The sequence below is a fragment of the Danio rerio genome, chromosome 4 (assembly GCF_052040795.2).
Source record: "Danio rerio strain M-AB ecotype USA chromosome 4, GRCz13ab, whole genome shotgun sequence".
Taxonomy (NCBI): Eukaryota; Metazoa; Chordata; class Actinopteri; order Cypriniformes; family Danionidae; genus Danio; species Danio rerio.
This window is the reverse complement of record NC_141024.2, coordinates 29979642-30007511: the sequence shown is the minus strand read 5'-3', so window position 1 is coordinate 30007511 and position 27870 is coordinate 29979642. Positions and strand designations below refer to the sequence as shown.

General features: G+C 37.1%; 1 protein-coding gene across 3 annotated transcripts; it reads right to left on the bottom strand.

The window, feature by feature from the left end:
• Positions 1-770: 770 nt before the first annotated feature.
• LOC110437835 (protein NLRC3-like) lies at positions 771-27574 on the bottom strand. 3 transcript variants are annotated; one of them, XR_015942447.1, is made up of 11 exons: positions 25739-27574; positions 25128-25239; positions 24310-24414; positions 19539-19643; positions 19046-19130; positions 17661-17856; positions 14234-16031; positions 9758-9931; positions 5585-5754; positions 5175-5241; positions 771-1059 (listed from the first exon to the last, which is right to left on the bottom strand). XR_015942447.1 is itself a non-coding variant. In XM_088649981.1 (11 exons), exons 2-11 carry the CDS (start codon positions 25169-25171, stop codon positions 3807-3809), a joined length of 3222 nt encoding a protein of 1073 aa, XP_088506107.1. In that variant the 5' UTR covers positions 25172-25239; positions 25739-27574; the 3' UTR covers positions 2421-3806. The 3 variants fall into 3 exon arrangements, 2 of the variants coding, with proteins under 2 accessions (XP_088506107.1, XP_088506106.1); XM_088649981.1 differs by lacking the exon at positions 771-1059 and adding an exon at positions 2421-4327 and having other exon boundaries at positions 5195-5243; positions 5610-5754; XM_088649980.1 differs by lacking the exons at positions 771-1059; positions 5585-5754 and having other exon boundaries at positions 4693-5241.
• Positions 27575-27870: the final 296 nt, after the last annotated feature.

Below are 27870 nucleotides of genomic sequence, written 5' to 3'. Positions count from 1 at the left end.
TCTTTGAGCAGGTCAAGTTAAGGCCACAGTTCGTATATCTGACTGCTGTATTGAATAAAAATGTGTTACAAATAACCCTTTGACTGTCACACCAAGACAAAAGCAATGGAATTTTTTTTTATTGCATTTCTTAACTCTTAATGTTGCTAGTTAACACAATGCAAATTTTTTCAACACATCCCATCATTTCTAAAATATCAGCCTCAACCAAATGGTTGAGATGTTGGTTTATGGTAAAGGTACCAGAATTAATAAATATACTACAAAAATATGAAGTGTAAGACCAATTTAATTAAAAAACAATCAATTAATACAAAATTGATACTAAACCATAGCCATAAGCCAAATATTTCAGATTTTCAGTTAACACAGTAATATAGACGTTTTCCTGTTGTTGTTGTTGTTGTTGTTGTTTTTCACAATAAAATCAAAATCAAGTGAATTAGTGCAACGGGATTTAGTTTGCTTGTTAACCAATCAAACTTCAAAACTCCCAAAGTGTGAGTGTGTGTTTGTGTCTGTGTGAGTGAGAGTGAATAATGTGTGTAAGAGAGAAACTGTACCTGTACCTGTGTGTGCGTCTGTGTGTGTGTGTAAGAGAGAGAATGTATGAGAGTGTAAAAGAGTGTATTTATATGTGTTTGTGTGTGCGTGTGCCCATGTATATGTATAACAACATCGGTATTACACAGGTGTTATGAGGAGATGGTGAATTATGTGGACATTATGTATAAAATTCAATCACACTAAATTTTTATTTTTTATTTTTTAGAAAGTAAAACTACCCATAATTTCCTGTAAGGGTTGGGTTTAGGGATTGAATTTGGGGCTAGAGCAAAAGTACAGTTTGTAGAGTATAAAAACAATTGTAACCTATGTAATGTCCCCACAATTCACAAAAAATGTGTGTGTGTGTGTGTGTGTGAGAGAGTGAGAGTGAGAGTGAGAGAGAGAGAGAGAGAGAGAGTATGTATGTGAGTGAACATGCTGAATAATCTCATCAGTGAAGGGTTTTTCTGGTAAAAGGGCCTGACGATGTGAGTTTTTGTACCATAGAAACTATTTACAGAGAAAAACAGTATCATAAGTCATGTTTCTTTTCGTTCTGCTTAATCAAGTGCCCCAAAAAAGATATTTAAAATAAACAAAACTGCTTTATTTAATAACTACATTACACAATACTTGTACTTTTACTTTCAGTACTTGATTAGAAAATTTTGAAATAAACTACTTGCAATACTTAAGTACAAAAAATGTTGAATACTTTAGTATTTCCACTTACTGTAAGTATGGTGCTTAAAGAGCACTTCTACTTTTACTCTAGTCAATAGAGCACTTGTACTTTTACTTAAGTATGGGTCTGTAGTACTTTATACATCTCTGGCTGCCAGAGCCTTTGCCAAAGCCACCAAAGCTGCCAGAGCCTTTACCACTGCCACAGTTGTCCTGACCCACTGGGGTTGTAAACATAAAAAAAGAGTCAATATTACATTTTTTTAAAAACAACATATAACAAATACGTTTTTAACAGACACACACACAGAAGAGACTCCAGAACATCTCACTGCAACTAACGCCTGTTTCACACCGCAAGCGAAAGCAGTGCGTGAGCAGCGCGTATGGAGAGCAGAATCAGCACGCAGGTGTTTGCCTTTCAAAAAAGCTGCTTCTGCAGTGTGCAGCTCTTTGACAGCTGCTGCAGAGATCAATCTATCTCTGTCTATTCTATCTAGTTACATCTCTCTATATATATATACAGGGGCGGACTGGGCCCAAAAATCAGCCCTGGCACTGTAGCCACATTACCACACCGACACAGCCCCATACACAGACACGCACATTTACTACTTATATTGGTGTACAGATGGTGAAATAATATAAGCACTACCATATTTAATAGATATTAAAACATTTAATGTATGTGAGTGGAACAAAAACAACCCATTTATAACAAATTTATACATGCAATCATTTCATTCATTCATTTTTTTGTCGGCTTAGTACATTTATTAATCTGGGATCGCCACAGCGGAATGAACCGCCAACTTATTCAGCATATGTTTTACGCAGAAGATGCCCTCTAAGCTGCAACCCACTGGGAAACCCCCTACACACGCACACACACACACACACACACACACACACACACACACACACACACATTCATCTACATGCACTACGGACAATTAAGCCTACCCAATTCACCTATAGCACATGTGTTTGGACTTGTCAGGGAAACCAGGAGGAAACCCACCAGAACATGCAAACTCCACACAGAAACACCAACTAACTCAGCCGGGGCTTGAAAAAAACGACCTTTTTGCGCCCCTGCGCTGTGCCCTTTCGACACTATTTCAGTTAATTTTATGCATTTGGCAGCGTCTGATTTTAAATACTTTTTTTTTTTTTTTTTTGCTTTCTCTGAGCTTTTCAGCACCACCTTTCCTTTTTTACAGTCCATCTCTGACAATTAGCTTGTGTTGCACTAACTGTTTATTTGACATTCTTGCCAGATTTTGATTACACCTGCGTAACCTCTAACTGGATCAGCCCATCTCGAAACCAGCCGATCATTGTCGATTGGGCAAATGCTTAATATTTATTATTATTATTATTACTAGTATCATCATCATCATCATAATACTCATATCTCAAAAGAGATAAAAGCTGCCTGCATGTAAAACAATACATATAACAAACATTTTTTTTTTTTTAAATAGCTGACCGGCCCACATTTAAAGAATGGTCCGGCCCTTCTGGCATTTGCCAGAATTGCCAGATGGCCAGTCCGCCCCTGTATATATATACAAATGCACCTTTAAAAAAAAACTTTTTACCTGCACTAAGGCCCGCGGCAACCTCCTCCTATGCTGTTTTTTTAACCTGCAAGTCTTTATTTTAGAAAGTATATAGACTGTATGTTTTTCAAGCTCTATGAGGAGCATCATTCATGTCTAGTGCACTCAGAAGACAATCGCCTGTGACATCATGTCATTTGGTGTTTGATTGTCAGGATGTTGTAGGCCCATAGTAATAATAACAATTATACAATATAATTATATTGATATTTATACATGATCAAACTGGTGTTACTTTCTCCGATTCAGTAATGTCCTGCAGCAGAGTAACAGCTCGTGCAAGGGATGAGACGGACAAAAGTAATTAATGCATGCACTTCTTTTACTTATTTTAGTGTTGTCAGGTTCACAGTGCAACTTGAGTGAACATAAAACAAAGCCAAATAAAACTTTCTTCCTCTGCTTCAGCTGCACAGCACACATTGAGCTCACATCATCCAGCATGCGTGTCGAACTACTCTACCCACAATACACTTCGCTATGGACTACAATTCCCGTAAATATTTTATTTCCCCTCTCCGGCAACACTAGCATGCAACTCGGGCCTAAATAAATGTTTGCGCTGTTTTTAATCGTTTAAGTTCATTTGATTGACTATATACAAGTCAGTTGATATTATTAACGCATTTATGGGGTAAAAGAGCTACTTTTTTCTGTCATTCAGTGTGTTTGGGTCATTATCAATGCACTGTCACTTTAATTGAGCGTGAGCAGTGCAGCAAAAATAGACCCAGCGCCGAAACTATCGCGGCACTGCTGCTTCAGCAACACTCACACCTCGCTTTGATGCGCTGCTGCTGTGTGCGGTATGAAAGCTCTAATCTGTTAACATGAACGTCGAAAAAACACGCGCTGCTCATGCTCTGCTTAAGCGATGCTGCCGCTTGCAGTGTGAAACAGGCTTGACTGATCCTGAATTATGGGTAAATGTCTCCTTAGTCTCAGTCTTCAGCACAATTTCATTGATACTCCGGAATCAACACTAAACCCAGGATAGAGCGGCTCAGTGAATGTGGTCTGGACTGAGTGGATGAGGCTCATTGTGTCATTGTAGATGTTGTAGAAGGTCAGAGTTCCTGCACTGTGATCCACAAACACTCCTATTCTACTGCTGAGCGGCTTTACTGGTAGACGAGTCTCTGTGTTATTGTGTCTAAATGAGAAACTGGAGCAAGAGCAAAACAAACTCCAGGACTGATCATTAAAGCCAAACCAACACTCTTTACCAGCTCCCTTCCTGCTTATGCTCTCATATGACACTGATATACACACATCTCCACTCCAGTCAGTCTCCCAGTAACAGCGTCCACACACACTCTCTCTGCACAACACCTGAGACGCATAATCAAATCTGTTTGGATGATCAGGATATGACTGATTCTTCCACACACACGTCACCTTTCTGTTGTCCTCAGACAGAATGAGTTCAGTATTTGCTGTGTTTGGATCCAGTGTGAGAAAACAGGCATCTGAAAAAAAGAAGAGACATATTTATTACATAACACTCAATACAGAGAGAGAGAGAGAGAGAGAGAGGGAGCATCTATGTGTGTGCGTGCATTAGGCATGTGACGATAATCATTTTCTAGGTATACTGCGGTTTGGAAAAGGCAAGGTTTTTATTATTATTTTATTATTATTATTATTTTATTATTAACATTTTCTGCAATACCGTTCCTATGGTATTTATTAATTCATTCAATTGTTCTCATCCACTTTTCTGGAGCTGGGTTGTGGTGGAAGCAGTCTTAGGAGAGAATCCCAGACTTCCCTCTCCCCAGACATTTCCTCCAGCTCCTCTGTGTCACGGGTAGAAGAAGGAGTGAACTCAAGTGCAGAACACAAAGTATTTATTTAGGAGAAAGTCTTTGCAAAGAAAAAAAAACCCAGTCGGGTGAGTGCCGGGGAAGTGCTGTGGAAACAGTCCAAAAACAACGGGAGACTCGTTCTCTGGCAGCCCTGCACACAAATATGTGGTGAGTAACAGACCGTTATGCATACACACCAACGACAACAGACTGACAAACATGAAGGGAAATGACGTGCTATAAATAGGAACAAAGGGATGAGAAACAGGTGGAGAGAATCACTCCGATGACCTGTGATTTCTTGAAAGGCAGGTAACTGAAGGTAATCTGTAACATAGAACTGGAGGAGAGAGTGAGAACACAAGGTACGGTGACACACTGAGGGATCCTAAGCCATTCCCTGGCCAGCTGAGAGACATAGTCCCTTTGGTATGTCCTGAGTCTTCCACAAGGCCTCCTCTAGCTGGGACATGCCTGGAACACCTCGCTAGGTAGGCGTCCAGGAGGCTTCCGAAACAGATGCCCTACATTTGCGTGGTCCTGCTGTAATCCTTTTGTGTCCTCCATGATCCAGACTGTAAAGACACACAGATTGTCATTTAGTCAGTAAACAAACACTAAACACTTGCAAAGGCAGTCAGAATTATTCTGATCAAACATCACTCATTATGCACATTCATTACAATAGCACATTTACAGTGTCTGCTGAATGCTGGATTCTGATTGCCTAATGAAGAATACATTATATGAACGCATTAATAACGGCAATAAAACTACATTATTGTGTTTGTAGATGTAAAAAGAGCTTTGAATGAGACATAGAGGTTTTAGATCAGGTGTGTAGTAAGAGTCAGTATAGATGAAAGCCAGTGGAGAGGAGCGTGTGCATGGTAGTGAACTGAACTCATGATCCAAAACAAAATAAAATTATCAATTATCAAATTATCAAATTTTCAGTGAGCAGCTTTGCTCCTGAATCTCCTGGATGATTGTAGCTCAGATCCAGCTCTCTCAGGTGTGAGGGGTTTGAGCTCAGAGCTGAAGACAGAAAACCACAGCCTTCCTCTGTCACCATACAGCCAGACAATCTACAAACACAGCAACAGTCCACATAACACAGTTTGACAATCACACATCAACTGATCAACCGCTGAGATGAACAAACACACTTCAAATATTCAACAAGGGCTAAAATAAGATTTTTTAACTGCACAGAGCAAACACATTGTTCATAAAACATCACATGAAACTGTAATGTGAAGAACACAAACTCACTATCTTAGTGTCTTTGTAACCTTTGTAAGCTGAGAATCAAGGGGAATTACTAGATAGGTTTAATGAGAAGGGTGGTTTGGGAATCGAATATGGCATCTAGTGGGGATCCGTGAATTAATATATGGAAAAAAATGGATCCCACTTAGGTAGCTTCTAATGGAGCTGGCTTGTATGTTTTTCGAAACGTGTAGGTGAGATATGAATGAGGTGATGTTAAGGAGGAAAAAATCAGGGAAAGGTGTTTTGTATAGGGTGTGAAAGTGTTTAAATGGCTTTCATGCTGTGGGATATGACTGAAGGGTTCTAGGGCTACTGTTTGTAAGATGAGGGATATAGAAATTTGGCAGATGTTATGTAGGGATTGGTTTGTGGCAATTTCATGTCTTAATAAGTAGGGACAGAAGTTGGATGGGGATTCACTTCTGGATCCAATGCTTATTTTCTGCTGTACATTGATGATGTCGTGCTCCGTCTGTGTGTTTTTGTAGCTTTGCTAAAATATTCTTCCAGTCACGCACTCCATTTACAATAAAAGCAGGATCTCTGTATGCACCACTAGAACTACACTGAAACAATTTACAAGGGAAGCAGAATATTGCATCCGCCTCTTTGCTCTATTCAACGAATGCATATGCCTTGTAGTAATCCGACGAAAATTAGCGATTCTGCTTACCAAACAGTGTTTTCAGATATTCTTGTAAGTAAGGTTGTGATGTTGCTGAGTCCTTTTTGCCCAAATCTCCAGGTGGCGGTGTTTTACTCGTAAGGCACTGCAACCAATCTTCCCGTTCATAAAGCCTATCGCCGCCAGACCTACCGCGTGCAGTTTTCAATGAAGAGCTCTCCTCTAAGTTCTTCTCTGATGTTTTTGGATTCACACTTTTACTGGAGTTAAGGTCTTTGCTGTTTAAATTTTTCTTTTTGAAAAAAGATTGTATATCCATGTCAAAAATTTTGCTCAAAATTGGCAAGATGTTGCATTTTGCATTTGCATTTTTGCCTGCGCAAACCATACAAATCTTTTTCCACAGCTGTGCAGCCGGTCTAGAGACAGCCAGCTCGTCATCATTTTAAATATCTGTGGAAAATGCTGATCCTAGACCAACAATTGACCCTTCGCTAAGCCCTGCCCTCCTTAGTTACTGTTGCTACGCCTGTCAAGCTTTCGTGCCTGGCACTGCTTTTACAATTTGTGTGCGCTGGTGTCAGACATTGCCAGGGATATAATGTAATTTTTGGCAAACAGGTGAGATATCTGAGAAAGCCAGACCAAAAAGGACTGCAGTATGCATTACAGGGGTATATTCACAACATAATAGGCAACTGATTAGAGAATAATTCAATCAATATTGAAACTAGCTTAGCCTAGCCACCTCATACGCTAACCATTAAACAGCTTAGCTCATGCTCAGCAGGAGGTGAAATTTTAAAATAATCTAATAATAGCAAATTAAACCGTAATTTCTCTACTTTTAGCCAAAAAGCCTAATAGCTTAACACGCATGACAGTGCTTTTACATAGTTCATAGAAAGAACAGCCAGAAAAGGGAAACTGATGGATTTGAGTCGAATATTAGCATCACTGACCCATAACAATGTACAGTAAGTTACCTATAACTTTCAGTATGTTTGTGTGCCCTTTATAAATTACTGAAAAACAGCTGGGGGTAATGTATATTGATTGCAAGTTCTCAGTTTGTGATCACATCTCTATTTTGTTCTGTTGATTTATAATCTCAAATATTCGTAGCTTGAAATAGATGTAAATAAAGTAAAGTTCAGTAAAGTTCAGTAAATTCAGTAAAGTTAGCAACAGATTCGCAGATATGTATTTTCCGAAACAATAACTCATGACCTATTGCTATTAGTATATGGCGAAGGCTTAAACGGAGCATTACTCACAATATTGAGTAAAAAAAAAAAATTAATGAGACAGTTATGAAACATAACCTGCTTTGTATTTTTGTAGGAAACACAGTTTAGATCTGTTTAGGGTAAGAGGTGTGCGAGTTTTTGCCGTCCATCACTGATTGTGTCAGGAATATCGAAACAAAACTAACTTAGCTCCGCTCCTTTAGCGCCCCTCACAGAGTTTGATCCATGCTGGCATTTCTTCTCTTGGGTTTTTGGTTTTGAAAAGGGAAAAAATTCCACCATTACATCCAAACTTTAAGGATCCGGGTATCAGATTTGCACAATCCATATGCACTCACTCGAAAGCTTGACAGAGCCTGTGCAAGTAGCTAAAGTTGCTAAGTCACGATTGATGGGTGGCAGTTTTTGTGTGTGGCTTAGTGAAGGGTCAATTATGAACAGCTTTTCTCTCGATCAGCAACAACAATTAGCAGCAGGCATGGTTTGCAAGTATAGGCTCCGCATATGTTTGCAGTCAAATTACTCCATGTTGTTGGAATGTAATGGATCTGTGGACAGACAAGAGGCTTTTGAGGTGAGTTTCTTCTGTTTATTATTGTTTTCTTTGGCTGTTGGCAGTTTGACAGAGGACACTAATGTTCACTTTGTGTCATTGTGGTCAAAATCATTCTAGTCACGCAAGTCTCAGACTTAGAGAGATGTATAAAATGTGGAACAGTAAGGGATGAGAGACCGGCTTCATCGTGATGGCTTGGGGCGTGGATAGGTTACCAGCGTCTGTGAGTTCAAGCGGATTTTGTGGACTGTGATCTTGCTGGAAATTTGGGTTGAAAACATAGTAGTTGCATAGGGTGAGGTATTTGAAGTGGACAGAGAAGGAGATTTTATTTACAGTGTTGCGAAGAGCTGGCGGCATCTATCAGGACCTCAAGCTTGATTTGTCTTCCTGGTGGGGCTGGGTGGCTAAAGTTTCAGGGATTGCGCGGGCTTTTGCTGAAGTTGTTTGTTGGTTCTTATTCATGTCGATAGGTTGAATGGTGCAATGCTGTAAAAGCTTTTGACGCTTGAGCGTTTTGTAGCCGAAAGCATTCTTCAAGACGAAGATGACTGAAGTGGGAAACACTGGTTATTTTATTTTATTTTTTTTTGAGTCATTATTCATCTGATTGGCGCAATATGTGAAGCTAATGTGGGACCAGCTGTGCTCAATCATAAGCATGTGATCATCTTGAAATAAGTTTGTAAATGAAACTGTGGTCACACTAGGCTTTTCCTCCCATAGACTTCCACTCATATGCACGCAAATGCATCAGACCGGAAACGCAGGGTCGTGTGTAAGTTTCGCAGATCGTAGAGTTTTCGAAATCGCATCACTTGACTGGGTAAGACGAGAATCGAGAATCAAAACATGACCTCTCTGGACAGAAATTTAAAAGATGGAGCAATCGCTCGCTTTTTTTAATGTCTAAAAATATTGTTTAATCCCACCGCTTTTCGCAGCGCCATACGACAGAATTTCGCACACATAAACTCTAGTGTGACCGCAGCTTAAATCGCACCTTAAGTCTTGGCTAAAGACCTAATCAGGAACATTTTATATAACTGCAACATGAAGAGGACTCTTTTAGTGTTTTATCATTAGAGGCAGTGTCTGGATACAATGTTGCTTGATGTTGCACTTTTTTAAAATTGTGCGTATTATGAAAACTAACAGTAAGATTATTTGCTGTTTGTTTAGTCCGCAACAGGGACACCACAAATATGCAAATAAGAATGTTAAAGAGGGGTGTAGCAAAGTTCTTGTAAAGTATTTTTTGTAGTCATTGTTAAATGGAAAAGCATTTACCTCAGTATTTTCAGTTTACAGTTTATCTGACTTTAAAAAGACAAAGAAAAATATATAAATCAATCAATAAATCAATCAGGTACTTGAACTCAGACCTCAGGGTCTCCAGTTTACAGTTTTGACTCGTCAGTCCCTCAGAGAGAAGCTTCACTCCCGAATCGTGCAAGTCATTGTTACTCAGGTCCAGCTCTCTCAGGACACAGTTTGAGGATTGAAGAGCTGAAGACAAACTCTCACAAGCCCGAAAAGTGAGATTGCAGCACTGTAGCCTGTGTAAAGGACAAAAATAATATATATGTGTTCATATGGTGTTTAATAGTTTTAAGGACATTTAACTGTAGCTACTGGCGTCACTTCTCTAAAAGTCTTTAAAACAAAATTAAATGGCAAAAATAGATGTCTTTAGATATTTTTACTCTAACATTTCATCAAATGGTTCAGAGATTAAAGAGAAAAAAAAACGCAAAGGGAATAACTTTTTCTGTAGCATCTTTAAAAGTTGCATCTCAGAGCACTTTACAAAAAAAACAGAGAAGCATATATTAAGAAATATAGGAGAAAAGAAAAATATTCATCAAAAAAATAAAAAAATCCATTACTTATACAAATAATAGCATTCAATAATAGCATTCATTTTGCTTGCTGTATCCTGTTTTTGTTTCTGAAGGTTCCTCCATGCCAGTGACTGCCACTGTTAGTTTTAACACAACTGTAATTCACAGCCCATCCATATTGGTGGCTCTACTTCTGAGCCTGTTGCAGTCCATAACCTTTCTGATATTAACAATATCAGACGGCGGGAGGACGCTACGAATACCACCTGCTACCCAAGGGGAGACCTGATGTCAATATAGAGGTATGGGCTAGCCCTATCCAGGGGAAGTGCTACAAATGATAAGCTGGTTAGCTTGATAAGCTGCCTAAGAAGAAGGAACACTCTATGGCTTACAGACACATATAGAATTGCCAACAGGAATTTTGCATAGCTGGCACCAAACCCCAGCACGTGGGTAGACCAAGTGGCCATACCAGATATCGCACTGGGCCAGGCACCTGGCTCCTCCACTGAGTCGGGTGCTAGGTGCCTTGGAGGAACTCTCTATGGTTCGTCAAATGGCAAACTCGCTTTAGCAGAGCAGAATAAGTGCACATATCTCTGGGATAGGAAACATGCCACAGCAAGTGTTTGACACCAAGCTTAATTTTCTCCACTTGAAGATTATAAAACCTCGCAAATGTGTTAGGTGTTGCCTAGCCCACAGCTCTACAGATATCTATGAGAGATGACACTTGCTAACGCCCAAGAGGAGGTGACACTTGTTGAGTGTGCTCTCTAACCCCAGGGGACACAGCTTACCTTGGCACTGATAGGCTATGGCATTAACTATCCAGTGGGCCAACCTCTGTTTTCATACAGCACTTCCCTTCTGCCAACCATCGTAACAGATAAAGAGCTGGTCTGAATTCCAGGCACGATTCGCTGACCGAAAATGCCTCCAGATGCCCTACCCTCTTGATCGATCCCAATTCGATTAGCAGCACTATCTTCATGAACAGAATTTTTTAAGGATACTGAGTCATGTGGTTCGAACAGATCTCTCGGCAGACCACCAGGACAACATAGAGAGAGGGGGTGGGATTGATTTTATCACCTCACACCTGGAACTGGATGATTAGATTATGCTTCCCAAATGTGCTGCCATCCACCACATCATGGTGAGCAGAGATGGCTACAAAGTAAACCTTCAGTGTGGAGGGTGACAGCCTATGCTCTAGCTTATCCTAAAAGAAGGATAACACAACACTGATCTAGCAAGTTCAGGGTCTTTCAGGGAGAATCGCACCACTCAGCGAATAGACTATATTTCAGGGCGAAGGCATTGTAGAGGGGGCTCTAACCTGAGGGATGGTGTAAACCACCAAAGCTGGTAGGTCACCTAAGTCTTTCGCACTCTGCTATGGATTAGACGGTTGGCTTAACCAACCATCAGCTAGTCTCCACAATTAACCTAACTCAAATAATCTGCAACACATAGAGTCACCTAGATATAAAAACATAGACAGTGTCTGTTCCCCGAACCTCTCAGTCCCCTAAAACTCTTTTTGTTAATAATTTGATTACTGTTCTAAAGCTAGATGTACTTTGTCTAACAGAAACCTAGCTAAAACCAGATGATTACATGCCCCTAAACAAGTCTTCACCTGAAGAATATTATTATAAACACGAGCTGTGACTTAAAGGCAAAGGCGGATGCGTTGGCATAATATATAATAATATTTTTAGTGTTACTCAGCGATCTGACTTCAAATATAATTCATTTGAAATAAAGTGTTGTATAGGGCTGGGCTATAATTGGATATCAATAATTATCACAATATATAAAACATTTTTGATAAAACACTTGGAGGGCTAAGAAAAAAATAAGATAAAAAGGTTAGAGTCACAGACACATCACTAAACATCAGTAGTCTGGAGATACTTTGTTTTTTGCAATCCGACACAAAACAGAGAAACGTGCACAGCAAACTGTGCATATGACTCGTGTCATCAAAAGCAGGCAACACCACAAACCTGTTTCATCATTTAGAATATCCCACTGGTTAAGATGCTAATAAAATTACAGACCCAAACAAGTGTTGGTAAACAAGCACAACCACCCAGCAGAGTCTCATGTCATAATTTTCTAAAGCCGTACCTTACGAGAAAAAAACTCCCGAAAAGACAGACGAAATATATGACAGACAACACAGTCTCAAACACATCTCAATGAACACTTGATGCTTGGTGTAAACTCTAACTGCATTATTTAAGGGCATTTGCTAAGACATTGGAAGGAACTTTTATTGTCAAGCTTATGTTTCCTTTTTAATATTAAGATATTTTCTTATTGTCCCACATCAACAGTAAAAAAAAAACAGCCTTTATGAAGGACATAATCAATAAAGAGAAATGTTCAAGACATAATCTCGCAGTGAGGGCATGAGCAGTTTGTGAGTCAACCTTAACATGCTGGAACCCCAGACATGTGATGCAGTATTCGTGCCTGTCATCCAGGGAGAGCAAACCACCTCACCCAGAAATGCACTGTCAGAACGGCATGTTTAAAATGATGTGTTGCTCCACCTTGTTACTCTCTTAGGGGATCTGCTCTTTAGTGCTCTTTTTTTACCAGTGAAACGCCCAGGGAATGGGAATGAAACCCAATTCCACAACTGCTATCACATGGTCCTACGCATTGGTAGGAAATGGTAAGCTTTCTAGAAGTCTGCTCAGCAGATATTTCTCTTCATTCTTGCTTCATGTGCACTGGTTATATACTTTACTAATGATTAATTACTAACACCTGTGAAGCTGAATTGTTATTTTTTGCAACATCTCATTTGAATTTAAATGTATTATCTTTATATACCTAAAGATGTTAAATAAAGTGAACAAAATCTTATTTCAATGAAAATAAAACAAGACAAAAAATATTGTCTTAGAAATAGATGGGACTGTACTCATTTCTGCTAAACACTATATATGTATTTTTTTTTCTTTAATCATTCATTCAATCATTTTCTTTTTAGCTTAATCCCTTTATTCTTCAGGTGTCATCACAGCAGAATGAACCGCCAACTTATGCAGCAAATGTTTCACGCACCAGATGCCCTGTCAGCTGCACCTCAACACTGGGAAACTCTTACACTATGGCCAATTTAGTTTATTTAATTCACCTATACCGCATGTCTTTGGGCTGTGGGGGAAACCACATGAACATGGAGAGAATATGCAAACACCACACAGAAATGCCAACTGACCCAGCCAGGTCTCGAACCAGCGACCTACTTGCTGTGAGGCGATCATGCTGGATTATCCTTTTCTTCTTTGGTCTGTAGCACACAGTGTCCATTTCTCCCAAAAAATAACTAAAAAAAACTGATTCATCTGACCACAGTTCACATTTTCACTGTAAGATGGTCCATCCCAGAGCCCAAAAACGTTGAGGGTGTCTCTGGACATGCGGTGATATCACTCATAGATGAATGACATTTCTTAAGCAGTGCCGCCTGAGGGATCAGAGATCACGGTTGTTCAGCTTAGGCTTGCAACCCTTGTTCTTTACACACTGAAATTCCTCCGGATTCTTTGAATCTTTTAATGATGTTATGCACTGTTGAAGGTGAAATATACAAATATCTGATTTGGAGCTGTATAAAACAAATAGGTTGTGGATAAATTTGGAGGACACCAATGAAATGTTTGGAAAGCATTGTTGCATGCCAACATTGGTCAGTCATGTTGGTTACTACAGTCAAGAGAGAGAGAGAGAGAGAGAAAGCAGTAGCTTTTTACCTGTCAGTGGGTGCACATGGCTCCTGAATTGTGTAAGTGTAAAAGTGACACAGTTTAATGGAAAGGATGTCATTACTTTATGTATTAAAGATTATGTAGGACATTTGTCAATTTATCCTCTTTTTTTGTCACAAATCTCCTTTTTTTTGCCAAATGAAATATGTTCACCGTAATTATTGAATTTTGGCATACGATTATTATTTATTAGATGAAAGAAAGAAATACTTTGACTTACAGAGCTCTTTTGGAGGTTTTGACGACGGCTGATAGTCTGTTGAGACACTCGTCTGATTTCTGGAATTTCTGAAGCTCAAACACCTCCAGCTCCTCCTCTGAGGTCAACAACAAAAAGACCAGAGCAGACCACTGGGCAGGTGAAAGAACAGCAGATGACAGACTTCCTTCACTAAGGTGAGACTGAATCTCTTTCAGCAGAGTTTGGTCATTCAGTTCATTCAGACAGTAGAACAGATTGATGGATCTCTCTGGAGACAGATTCGCTTCAAGTTTCTGCTTGATGTAAACATTTATTTCCTCTTTGCCCGGGTCACTGTTGTCCTGCTGTGTCAACAGGCCTCGTAAGAGTTGTCGATTGGACTGGAGTGACAGACCGAGAAGGAAGCGAAGGTAAAGGTCCAGATGTCCATTGTCACTTTCCAGAGCTTTGTCCACTGCAGCCTTTAGCATATTAATTATGCCTTTATTTTTGCTTTTCTGTCTAAAAATAGATACACGCTTCTTGTCAATGTCAAGAAACAGATGTTGATAAAGGGCTGCTATGAACTCTTGAAGGCTCAAGTGAAGAAAGCAGTACATGGTACCAAGAATGATTCCCGTCTCCTTCCTAAAGATCTGGGTACACATGCCTGAGTACACCGATGCCTTATATACATCAATGCCACAGTCTTTCAGATCGCTCATATAGAAAATCACATTGTTTCTTTCCAGCTGCTGGAAGGCCAGTTTCCCCAGTGAAATTATGAGGTTTTTATCCCAAGAAACATCTGGTGTGTTTTCCCCATCATACTTTCTTCTGCTCTGCTGGATCTGAAAGCGGAGAAAGTGTGTGTACATCTGTGTCAGAGTCTTAGGAGATTTCTGCAATGTTTCAGCACAAGCCCTGTGTTCCAGTTCAGTGTTACTTTTCTCCTTCAAAACGTTCTGGAGAACAGTGGCTGAAATCCAGCAGAAAACTGGGATGTGGCACATAATAAACAGACTCCTTGACTTTTTAATGTGATCAATAATTTCTCTGGCCTGATTCTGGTCTGTGAGTCTCTTTCTGAAGTACTCCTCCTTTTGGGCATCATTGAATCCTCGTATCTCTGTCAGCTGGTCGATACAGTCAGAAGGAATCTTACTGGCAGCTGCTGGTCTGCTGGTGATCCAGATGAGAGCAGAAGGAAGCAGATTTCCCTTGATGAGGTTCGTCAGGAGGACATCCAGAGAGACTGCTGACGATACATCTTGACACATCTCATTGCCAGCAAAGTTCAAAGGAAGACGACATTCATCCAATCCATCAAGGATGAACAGGATTTTGAATCGTGTCCTTTGTGTAAGGTTTAGCCCTTTAGTCTCTGGAAAAAACTGAGTTATGAGGTCTTTCAAACTTTGTTTTTCTTTCTCCTTCAAGTTCATCTCTCTGAATGGAAGAGGAAATATGAAGCTGATGTCTTGATTTTCTTTTCCTTCAGCCCAATCCAGAACAAATTTTTGCACAGAGACTGATTTCCCGATGCCAGCAACTCCTTTTGTCAGGGCAATTCTGATCTGCTTGTCCTGTTCAGGTGCTTCAAACAAATGTTTGCATTCAACCTGTATGTCTACTGATTGATGATGTCTGGAAGCAGCTTCAATCTGTCTGATCTCATGTTCAGTGTTGACCTGTTCACTCGCACCCTGAGTGATATAGAGATCTGTGTAGATGTTATTCAGAAGTGTGGAGTCTCCTTGCTGAGCAATTCCTTCAAACACACTTTGATATTTCTTCTTCAGGCTGCATTTTAACTGGTTAAAGAAGAACAGCTCTCCTAAACAAAGCATTAAAACTGTTATAGTCTTCATTTTTCCAGATGTAAGTCCCCAGTCTTTTACTAAATGTTTCAATCTTCTCATGTGATTAGCTGTGGAGCTGTAGTTTTACTCTCTACTGTTAAGGGTGACATTAACATCATTTAAACATCTCTATGTGTTTTCCATACTGCCCTAACCTTTTCTGATTAGAGGTTGTAGATTATCAGATAACATCAGATAATCTTCGCTTTGCTAATTGCTAACATTGTGTACTTTATGAGAGCTCTATTAAATCTGAGAGAATAGCGCTTGTGTTCTTAGTTAGTTTACGGTGTAGTTTTGTTTTTGATGGTTTGCATAGTTTAGTTATGTGTTGTTATGTGAAGATTATGGTTTTGATTTCTACTTTTTCATTTGGTTCAGTGTAGTGGGTTGGGCTTTAGTTTGATCGTTTTATTTTATTTATTTCTTTGTTTTAACAAAACACTTTTAATATGGTTAAAAATTACTTTATATATTTTTATATCATTGTTTATTAAGTTATTACTTTTTTGCTTCACATATAAGTTGTTTCTTATATTTCCCCTAACACCAGAAAACCTCAATTAATCTAATGTTTCTTCCCTATAACAACTTAAAGGAGTAACATACAGCCACATACACTACATATTTAGAGTTTTACAATATTTTATATATTTGTTTTTATTTTGTATTGTGTAACTTTTACCTCACAATTTAGATCCTTATTGCTATTATTATTTTTTTATATATATAGTGCTGTATTATTTTTAAGGTTACGAGTGGTTGTCTAAGCATTTCACTGTATAAGATGCTATGTATGATTGTGTACGTATTTGCCAAATACAATTTGAGTATACTTCTAAAAGAGTTGTTTTGATGTACTATTTAAGGGGATTAAACATATATATATATATATATATATATATATATATATATATATATATATATATATATATATATATATATTAAGTTTGTTGTAAGTTTCATGGGTAACAGGTTATTATTTGTTTATTGTTTTATTTTTTTTGTTGGTTGTTTTTGTCACTATATCTAAATTGCATGACAGCTCTTAAGGAGTTTAGAATATGCTTGTTTGATTCTGTGACTGATTGAGCTTTGACAATAGGGCTCAGCAACAGGGAGATGTTAATAGGACTGCCTTGACACTGTACACGATGGATAACCATTTGTGCACAAAGGACCACATTTCTATTTACTATCACAGTTTTGGGGATACTTTAGAAACCTCTGAAAACGGATAAGACATGAGCTGTATGTGATGTCAGATGATATTAATACTGACGTGTGATGTGTTTAAAATATGTGCAGTTCATATATAAGCAGTATAAAGAAAAAGATCACAAGTTAAAAAAAATGTTGGCTGTTTTAATTTCATTAAAATAATATAAAAAGCATGTTTATTAGGAAACTAAATTTTGATATATTAAATTTCTTTCAAGCATTTGAATTTATTTGAACTTTATCTATGTTAAGCATCTTTGACACAATATCTATTGTAACAGCACTATAGAAATAAAGAATACTTGAATAGTTTTAATAAAAAAAAAAAAAGTAGTTATGATATTTGTAAGTGTCAGGCTGACAGAATGCCATAAGTCTCTTACCCTCAAGAGTATTAGCAGCTTCATCTTGCTTCATCTCTCTCAGGAAGAAGAGTGTGATATCAAGAGCTGCTTCTGTGATACTGCATCTGTTCTCATTAAAGTCCTTTATAAAGTCTTGTCTGTTTTCTTCTTGTACGATTTTCTTAAACTTTTCGATTTCATTCTTCAGAAATGTGATAATTTTGCTCTCAAGATTCTATGATTGAAGAAAAGAGAAGAACAATATTTAGCCAAAAACATTCATTTGCATATTGTTTTACATCCACAAACTACTCGATAATTGAAAATACATTATGATACATTATACTATAAGACTGTTGACACATTGACATTCAAAGGTCATTTTTTTAGATAAACACACAGCTAAAGTACATCCAGCTGGTTTTGAGAACATTATACTTTCATATCACTATGTTAAATGCTTTCAAATATTTCACAACTACAAAAGTCACAAATCACATCAAAGCACAACAGAAGGTTTTGGATACGATGTTTAAGAAACTAAGGAGCAGTTTGATACAAATACCTGACGAGTGCCTGAATACATCCGAACAGTTGCTTTAGCTGTGGGAACCATAGTCTAAAAAATATCTAAACAAAGCTTGGCTAAAACAGGGCCAATGGCTTTCAGATTTGAACTATAAATGGTCAGTTTTCATTTATGTACATTCATAATTAAAACAAAACAATGTTTTGTTTTTTCTAAAATTAGTAAGCTTTTTTTAGTAGTGCTATGTCTTTGTGTCATCTGCCAACATGATTTTCACACTCATCAGAAAACTGTGAATATTTTCCAAAGACATACCTGCATAATGCCAAAAATTTCCACTTTTAAATGAGCCAACTCTTTTTGAAAATAAATGTTCTTTGATTTAGTAATCTGTTTGAAAAGACTGCAATGATGCAGAATTCTCAGTTTGACCTTATTAGGCTGCTAATTAGTTCCTGCCTCCTGCATTCAAACCCAAACCACATGATAACAGCCGGCTGAACGCCCACAAACAAGCAAACAGTAGCTCTGGGTAGAGAGAAGCTCATTTCATTTTCATTCTCAGGAATAAGTTTGACCCACTTAATGTCACGAGATGAATTATGAAAAAATTAAATATTCTGATTAAGACTTTGTTCTTTACATAGTTGAATGTGCTGACAACAACATCACACAGACATTATCAATGGAAATCCAATTTATTAACCCATGGAGATCTGGATTTAGAGCGACACTCAAAATTGAAGTGGAAAAACACACTACAGGCTGATCCAACTTTGATGTGATGTCCTTAAAACAAGTTAAAATGAGACTCGGTAGTGCAACACAAACATTCTGTATGTGTTTCATGGACTTATTTTAGTCCCTTTAATGAATGAAAATTAGTTTTTCCCACCTGGAAGATCTTCAGGAGATTGTCTGTGAAACTCTTGTGGCTCCTGTGAGTCTCGCCTCCTGAATCTGGTAACTCATGTTCAACACTGTTAACAAATAAAACTACTGTAATTTTTAGGCATACATTTATAGACAAAAAAAACATCTTGCAAACACTGAAAATAATTAATGTTCTGTAGTGCTCATAACAGAGAGACAGTCGGGACAGATTTGACAGATCACTGCTGTGTCATGTGTTAAATTAAGCAGAGAAATCCCACACAAAAGTCGTTATGGAGTTAAAAATGTAGTTGTCTTTCTCATTCACTATACTTCAACTGAGTCCCTGATTTATCAGCACTCGTCACAGCAGATTGAACCACTAGTTACTCAGGCGGTTCATTGTGAATTCAATTATACTGATTCATTCAGAAATTGCTCACTTTACTGAATTGTTGGTTCACTTAATATGCTCAAAACTGTCCACGTGACCAATAATGTAAAACACAAAATACCTTTTGGCAGATGATGGTGTTTCCTCTCTGAACTTTGGTGGATTACCCATTGACCCATCAGTCTTCAGAGACAAGGAGCTGAACACACATGATCCCGATTTCATTCTGTAGACAAACACACCAGAGGAAAAAGAGTCAAAACCTAACTGACCCTCTCTTCCCATAACGTTAATAAACTATTAGCCATTTTTAAGGTTTTTATTGTTTATTTTTTATGTTAATGAAAGTGGGTTAGCCTAATGAAATGATCTTACACCAAAACGTTTGTTACCCTGTTTTACACAATTAAATTCATACAAGTAGACATATAATATAGTATAATATAATATTAAAGTTAAGAAATATGACAATTCACACCAAAATCTTATTGTGTTTGTAATTTTGTTTTCCTGATCTGTGGATTATATTTGTGTGGTTTGTTACTTGGATTATTTGTTTATTTTTCTCCTTCTTGATCTACATGACTCAACTTACCATGATGAGGATGACATTTTACTACTTGAGTTTCTTCATTCTCATTCAACATAATTCAAAGTTACTAACAGTGAGGGTATGTTTTATACTTATACATTTATCTTTATCAAGACATGAATACACTCAGGTGAAATTATTCGCTTTACTGAATCATTGGTTCACATGATTCCCTCAAAATGTGAATTTAATGTTGAGGAAGTGATGTTTTAATATAAACAAATTTCGGCAGCAGCGTACACAGATAATTAACAAGGCTAGTTCATCATTTGCAATTATGGTGTTTATCTAATCAGCACTTAAGAGAATCCCTATAAATCATGTGTCAAACCTGCCGGACAAATCCATATAATATGTGAGAGCATATGATTCACACAAAAAAATGTAAATTGAAGTGCTTGTGTGAGCAGACTGCATATAAAATCAATATAAAGTGGGCAGCTTGAATGACACTGAATGAGCTAAACGTTTGCCTCGAACCCACAGTATTTGCTTCAATCATGTTTTCCACACAAGTTCAAGACATTTTTCTATAAAGCATCTAGAGTGAGTGATGCTGTGGTGTGAACCCAGCATTGTAATGACGGTCCAGGCTACTTTAACTTGTTCAAGTTTTATAAACTACAGTTGAGGCCAGAATAATTAGCCCCCCTTTGATTTTATTGTTTTTAACTATTCCCCAAATGATGTTTAACAGAGCAAGGAAATGCTCACAGTATGTCTGATAATATTTTTCCCTCTTTCCCCTCATTATTTGTTTTATTTCGGCTAGAATAAAAGCAGTTTTCATTAAAAAAAAAAAAATTAAGTTCAAAATTATTAGCCCCTTCAACCCTTTTATTTTTTTTTTCCGATTGTCAACAGAACAAACCATCGTTATACAATAACTTGCCTAATTACCCTAACCTGCCTGGTAAACCTAATTAACCTGGTTAAGCCTTTAAATGTCACTTTAGGCTGTATAGAAGTGTCTTGAAAAATATTTACTAAAATATTATTTACTGTCATCATGGCAAAGATAAAATGAATCAGTTATTAGAAATGAGTTATTAAAACTATTTAAAACTGTTTAGAAATGTGTTGAAAAAAAACTTTTCTCCATTAAACAGAAATTGGGGGAAAAACATAAACAGCGGTGCTTATAATTCAGGGGGGCTAATAATTCTGACTTCAACTGTAAACTTAAATCCACAAATGGACTATGCTTTTTCACTTGAATATGCGTAGTATGATAAATAAAATGGACTCTTTAAGAATCTGGGCAGAAACGACTAATGCGGATATATTGGTAATCACAGAGACATGGTTAAAGGCATCAGTTACAAATGACTTGATTAATATTAACAGTTATAATGTCTTCAGATGTGATCGTATGAAAAAAGGAGGGGGAATTGCTATATACGTGAAGTCCAACCTAAATTGCTCCCGCATACATTCGACTAGCAAAGAAAACAGCATGGAATTGTTGGTGTTTAGACTACACTTGGTCTCCGGCTCGGACATTATCGTTGGTGGTTGTTATCGCCCGCCCTCAACGTCTTCAAGTGAAGCATGGATTTTACTTGCAGAATTTATTCACGATTGGACTAAATTTGAATTGATTTTACTCGGCGACCTGAACTGGGACTGGCTTTCATCTTACTCCAAGTTGATTAAGGAGGTATGTGACTCTTTTCGTTTGGTCCAGCTGATTAAAACAACAACTCAGATAAATCAAAAGGATCCGGATAAATCTTCTCTCTTGGATTTAATTTTAACTAATGCTGACCATAGATATCCAGCAACGGGAGTTTTCTGCAATAACATTAAGGATCACTGCGCTGTTGTCTGCGTGAGGAACTGTAAAAACCATTACCTATATCGCGATATACTTTTAAAAGATTTTTTAAGCATTTTAACGAACAAGCCTTTTTTCGGCATATTTATCTCAGTGATCTGGGTGTTGTTTCATGTATACCTGATGTTAACATGGCCTGGGACTACTTCAGATCCACATTTTTATCTATCTGTGATAAACATGCCCTAATTAAATGATTTAAGATAAGTGGTAAGGATAATCCTTGGTTCAATCACACATTTTCTACCTCTATACAACAAAGGAATATTTTATGGGCCAAGGCAAAGAAATCGAACAATTTTACAGACTGGAATTCACATACAGCTTTACGAAATAAGTGCACAAAGTTAATAAAAAGAGTAAAGTGTTATTATTATTTGTCTATGGTAGACAAAAACTTTAAAAATCCTGTACATTTTTGGAAATTAGTCAAGTCTATCTCAGTACCTAAACTGGCTTCTAATTTCCCAAATTATTAGTCTCCCAACTCATCTGCCCATACTTCTAATACATTTGTTGAATCTGTTCGAAACAGCTCCTCACATTTGTTCATGCTCCATCACTGTCGCACAGGTCCATAAAGCTTTAGAGACTCTAGATATTAAAAAATCTCCAGGAATTGATCAAATTGACCCTTATTTCTTACGTTTGGCAGCTGATCTAGTTGCAGAACCTATAGCCTCTTTATTTAACTTCAGTCTCACTTCTAATGTGATACCCCAAATCTGCTATGGTTACCCCATTATTAAAAGGGGGAGATCCTGCAGACCCAAATAATTACCGTCTTGTCTCCAGACTGTCGATTTTAGCAAAGGTCTTTGAATCATTGATTAACGACCAGCTAAAGCAATATTTGTCAGTTAATAATATTCTTCAGGATTATCAGTCAGGGTCAGATCGGGACACAGTACTGTTACTGCAGCTACACTAATCTTAAATGATATCACATCCTCTTTAGACAGTAAAGAGTCCTGTGCTGCTCTATTTATTCATTTATCTAAAGCTATATGCTAAATGTTGCAGAGACTTAGGCTTTTAGTTTTTACTCAATCTGCTCTAAACTGGTTTGAAAACTACTTTTCAGAACGCACTCAATGTGTGACAGTAGAAAATTATAATTCACCATTTCTAAATGTCAACACTGTGGTTCCCCAAGGATCTGTTTTAGCTCCGTTGTTATTTTCTATTTATATTAACGATTTAGGTCATGGAATAGAATCAGCTAAAATACACCTGTATGCCGATGACACAATAATATTTACAGCGGCACATTCTTTAAACCAAGCTGCACAGCATCTACAGATTGCTTTTCAAGTATTACAGTGTACGTTGCATGGCATAAAATTGGTTTTAAATTCAAAAAAGACTAAATACATGACTTTTAGCCGTGGCCGCACGAAGTTAACAGACCAGACAATTACAACTCTGAACGGTGTTCAAATAGAAAGAGTTAGCTTTTATAAATATCTAGGTATTTGGATTGATGAGAGATTAGCCTTTGATATACACATTGACAAGTTACTGAAAAAGCTTAGGCTAAAATTAGGTTTTAGACTTCCGACTCTGAGTACTTTTAAGCATCTTCCAACTATGAGTACTTTTAATCATCTTTTATTCAACATCTTAAAGGACAACTGTAATTGTTTTTTATGATCTAATGTTTTTTATGAACAGTGATTTTGTAACTTTGTGGTATTTTTTTTGTGATTTTTATTTTTTATGTGAAACTTTATGTGCTGCCTGCCATTTTGACCAGGTCTCACTGGAAGAAGAGACAGAACTGTCTAAATGTGATCTCCTGGCTAAATAAAGGAAATAAATAAATAAACTGTACATCTCCAATAATTTAATTCATTTTGTCACCCTGGTCAATTGTCCTATCAGTCATGAGAAGCTCAATATTATTTGGTGATTCATAGTTCTGCTTCTCTCAAATGTGACTAAGTTGTGGAGAAAGTTAATGACTTGTCTCATGATATTTGACTTTTTTTACTTTGAAGGTGTAATGTGGGTTTCTTACCCTAACAAAATATTCAAATAACCTAGAGAAACATCTATTTTGCATTTATGTAAATAGGCTACATATATTTGTTACTTTAGTCTTTTATAATCAAATAAAGGGACAACTATTTTACAATATGTAGAATACATTCTCTATATTTAAACATTATTAAACATATTTGAGATAATGTAAGTACATCATTCAATTCAACACAGTTTTAGTGTTTTTTGTTAATTCTAAATGAACAAATCTTACATATTGCCCCTTCAGGTATTGGTTTATTGCATTTATTTATGCTATTCTTAGCAATAAGTTTATCAACTTTTGAAATATTACTGATCATCCACTTTATAATGTGACATAAATTGAATACACAGATGTTTGTACACAGATATGTGTTGTTTGAACAATACAATTTTCGAACAGTCTATGTGTAATTAATATCGTAAAACACAAGATACCTTTTGGCAGATGATGGTGTTTTCTGACTGAACACTGGTGGATAATCTTTTGAGCAGTCACTCTTCAGAGACATAGAGCTGGACACACATGATCTTGATCTCACCCTGAAGACAAAAAACACCAAAAGAATAAACTTCAGTCACATTTAAGAGTTTTATCAGCCAAATATGAGTTCGTAAAAGTGTTTAGTTTAATTCAGCACAAACTCATTGTTGGCTGAAGGCCTGTCTGATCATGGGTAAACAGACAGGAATCAGGAATCATGGGTAAACAGACGAATAATGTGCTGGTTTCTATTTCTGCACAATTTCAGCTTCATTGAAAAACATATTTGCCTCTAAAATCTTGTTATGTAACCTGACATGAGTAAAAATTCACCACAGAAACCAGATGAGGAAATATAAAATACAAAAACAGTATCAGCATTTTGTTGGTCTGAGAGACAAAAATATTTAAAAATGCCGTTCATTGAACCATACACAATAAGTTTAACATGCATAATTTAATTAAATGAAGCTCTAGTTTATCTCCTATTTTATCTCCTCTATAAGCACAAGCTAAAACTGTTCTGTGGTCAGCTTTAATTCTGATGTTGGACTGGACTTTAAACATGACACATTACACATATTCAGCTCTGGTAAATATGACACCAGATCAAGCTGTCTCTAACCTTGAATGATCTTAAGCATTTCCTGAACATGTAAACTTAAGCTTTGTCCATCATTTGATCAGGCATTAGCCACACAAATAAGCGCATTGTTGTTGATCTTTGTTCTTCAGAGAAAGTGTTGAAATTGTGTAAAAACAAAGTCAATACCTGTGTTTCTCTGAGAGAGAGTCCTTTACTCGCTCCTCTGCCATATTGCAGCTAAAACACCAATGCAAACATTAGCAGAGTTTTGAGGAAACAATCAGCCGCTGACCATCACCTGGAGATGACAATATACTGAGATTAAAAACATCACACACTTTATAGCAATCAATGCTGATTCATATAGAAGCACTTACTAAAACAGACCCAATGATGAGAGAGAGAACAAACTTAAGTTTTAGTCATTTCACACATACAGATTTCATCAGTATGTATATTCAGGAATGCAGTTGGGTTAACCCCTGATATGACACCTCATGTTTCACAGTCACACTAACTTCTGTTTTAGCCAACTATTTAATCATTTAATGAGTTTATCCGTAAGTTCTGGTTTAGCTTCACTTTTGATTTTGTAACTCTGTATGTTAAAGAAGAGTACAAACACTTTTAAGGGAATAAATAATAGTTTTTTGACTGTGTTAAAAACTGACATGTTATGTTATGTGTTTAATCAGTGTTTGAGGCTTTGAGGGTCAGACAGACATTTAAATCACAGATACACATACATCTCTTTATCATTTCCCCCAAAAAAGTAATAGTAAAAGTATTAAACTTACATGCAGAAGTACAGAGGCTCTTGTGCAGCAGAGCCATAATTTGAGCTCTCGGAAAGGGAAACAGGAAGTATGACATCACGTTGCTATGCCAGTTGTGCGCTCTCATGCTCTTGGGCTGTCAAGTATACTCCAGTGCTATATTAAGTATATTTCTACGAAGTACTTTAAAGTAGAGTGAAAGTATATTAATAGCAAACAAGAACAGACCTCTTTTTCATAAGAGACATCAGCTCATTAATTCCATGTTTCTTGTATATTTTAAATAATATATAAAATGGATGAAAAGGCAAGCTGGTATACAGCTTTCAGTTCCCCTGAGCTTGTAGAGGGTTTAAAAGTGTGTAGTACTGCAGTATAGGAACATCCATGAATCATCAAACTGAAGCAAACTCAGATACGGGTGCAGGCAGGAACAAACTTGAGCTGAACTTTAATCAAATATTGTAATGGTTGTCATATCAAATAAAACCCTTCTCCCATCTCAAATGTGTGTAAGTCCAACACAAGATTTCCCCTTTAATACTTTAAAACAGACCCATTGTTCATGTTTTTGGACTCTTTGCTAACATAATAATAATTCCTTACATTTATTTAGCGCTTTTCTGGGCACTCAAAGCACTTTACACATTGGAGGGAATCTCCTCATCCACCACCAGTGTGCAGCATCCACCTGGATGATGTGACCACACTTCATTATCACTATCATTAACAAAGCATTTATTAAGGGAATTAGAAACCTTAAAGTGTGCATTATCTAATGTGTTACTAATATTTGTTCATTAGTTGTTCACATTAATTAATGCATTCATTAACACATTAATACAGTATGTTAAGTTTACGTGGCAGATTCTGTATTGCTCAATAAATGTGTTGTTCATTGTTAGGTCATGTAATATAATCCATGAACAAATGCATTAGTGTATGTGTAAGTGAACTAAAAATTGGTTTGTAAAATTGGTTTGCTGGTCCATACAGTGTTAGCAAATTCTATAAATTTCCATTTTTTTGTGTGTTAAACTTCCTGTGCAGCCAAAACATTCCTTTTCCCCCTTCTCCATTTCTTAACAGTTATGTAATACCTTTTTTGTTGGATGGTTTTCTGCATCACCCCTTAAAGGTGCTGTGTGTAAGTTTTTGACTTTTCTAAAGCATAGAAATACCATTAAATGTTTGCAGATATTTAAGAAACATACTAAGTGGACATTCTTGTTTATCTAAAAAAAAAACATTGCTAAAGTTTTTAAATGACCCATTCGGCTGTCTTTGTTTTGGTTCTTTTTAACCTTCCCACTGCCAGTTTAGACAATTATATTCAGTACGCGAGTTGCCTTGGTGGAAAACAGCATATTTCAGTCATTCAGTCAGGAAGGCTCTCCAAGCATGCATCCGCAACAGAAATGCGACCTCTGGTGGACCAACTCCGAAATGAAACACATATTCAGAGTTTCACACGACGTGGTTTTAATTAGCAAAAATGGCATTCATGCTCACATGATTAGCTGAATAAAGCACTTGTACCTGAGGTGATCATTGCTGTTCAGCTGCAAGAAATAAAAAGCCGTTACTAAATTATAAATTTCAGGTGTTAGAATTAAAACTTCCTTTAATATGAAAAATATTCCTTCTATCAGGTGCCGTGTCTTTTATTTAGAAAGTGACTTAAATCAGCCAAATACTCAAACTGTAGTTTGAACATTTGTAATTTGTTACTTTACACCACTGGATATGTGTTACTATATCTTGGAGCGGTCATCCATCAGAAAATACACTCCCTTCACCCCAAACATCTTAACATCTTTTCCAAATTGTCCGATCTGCTGAGATACAGGCTTTCCCTCTTAGGCAAGAATTCTGCATGAAGACCTGATTGCACATTTCATTTTCCTACCAACATCCCCTTATAATCTTTCACATCATTGGTACACCCCTTTCTAATAAATGTATTTATTTGCTCTGAGCTCTCTTTCTGTCTTTGGTTTATTTTAAATTACTTTAAATTCTGTTTTTCTGAGTGGTTTCTCTAATGATTTGCTTTGTTTATGTGCATCATTTGGAGTCTTTTCTCTGTAATCATAATCACCCAAACTGCAAGGATGTGTCTTTATATAGTGTTGAATATAATAAAGCTGAAA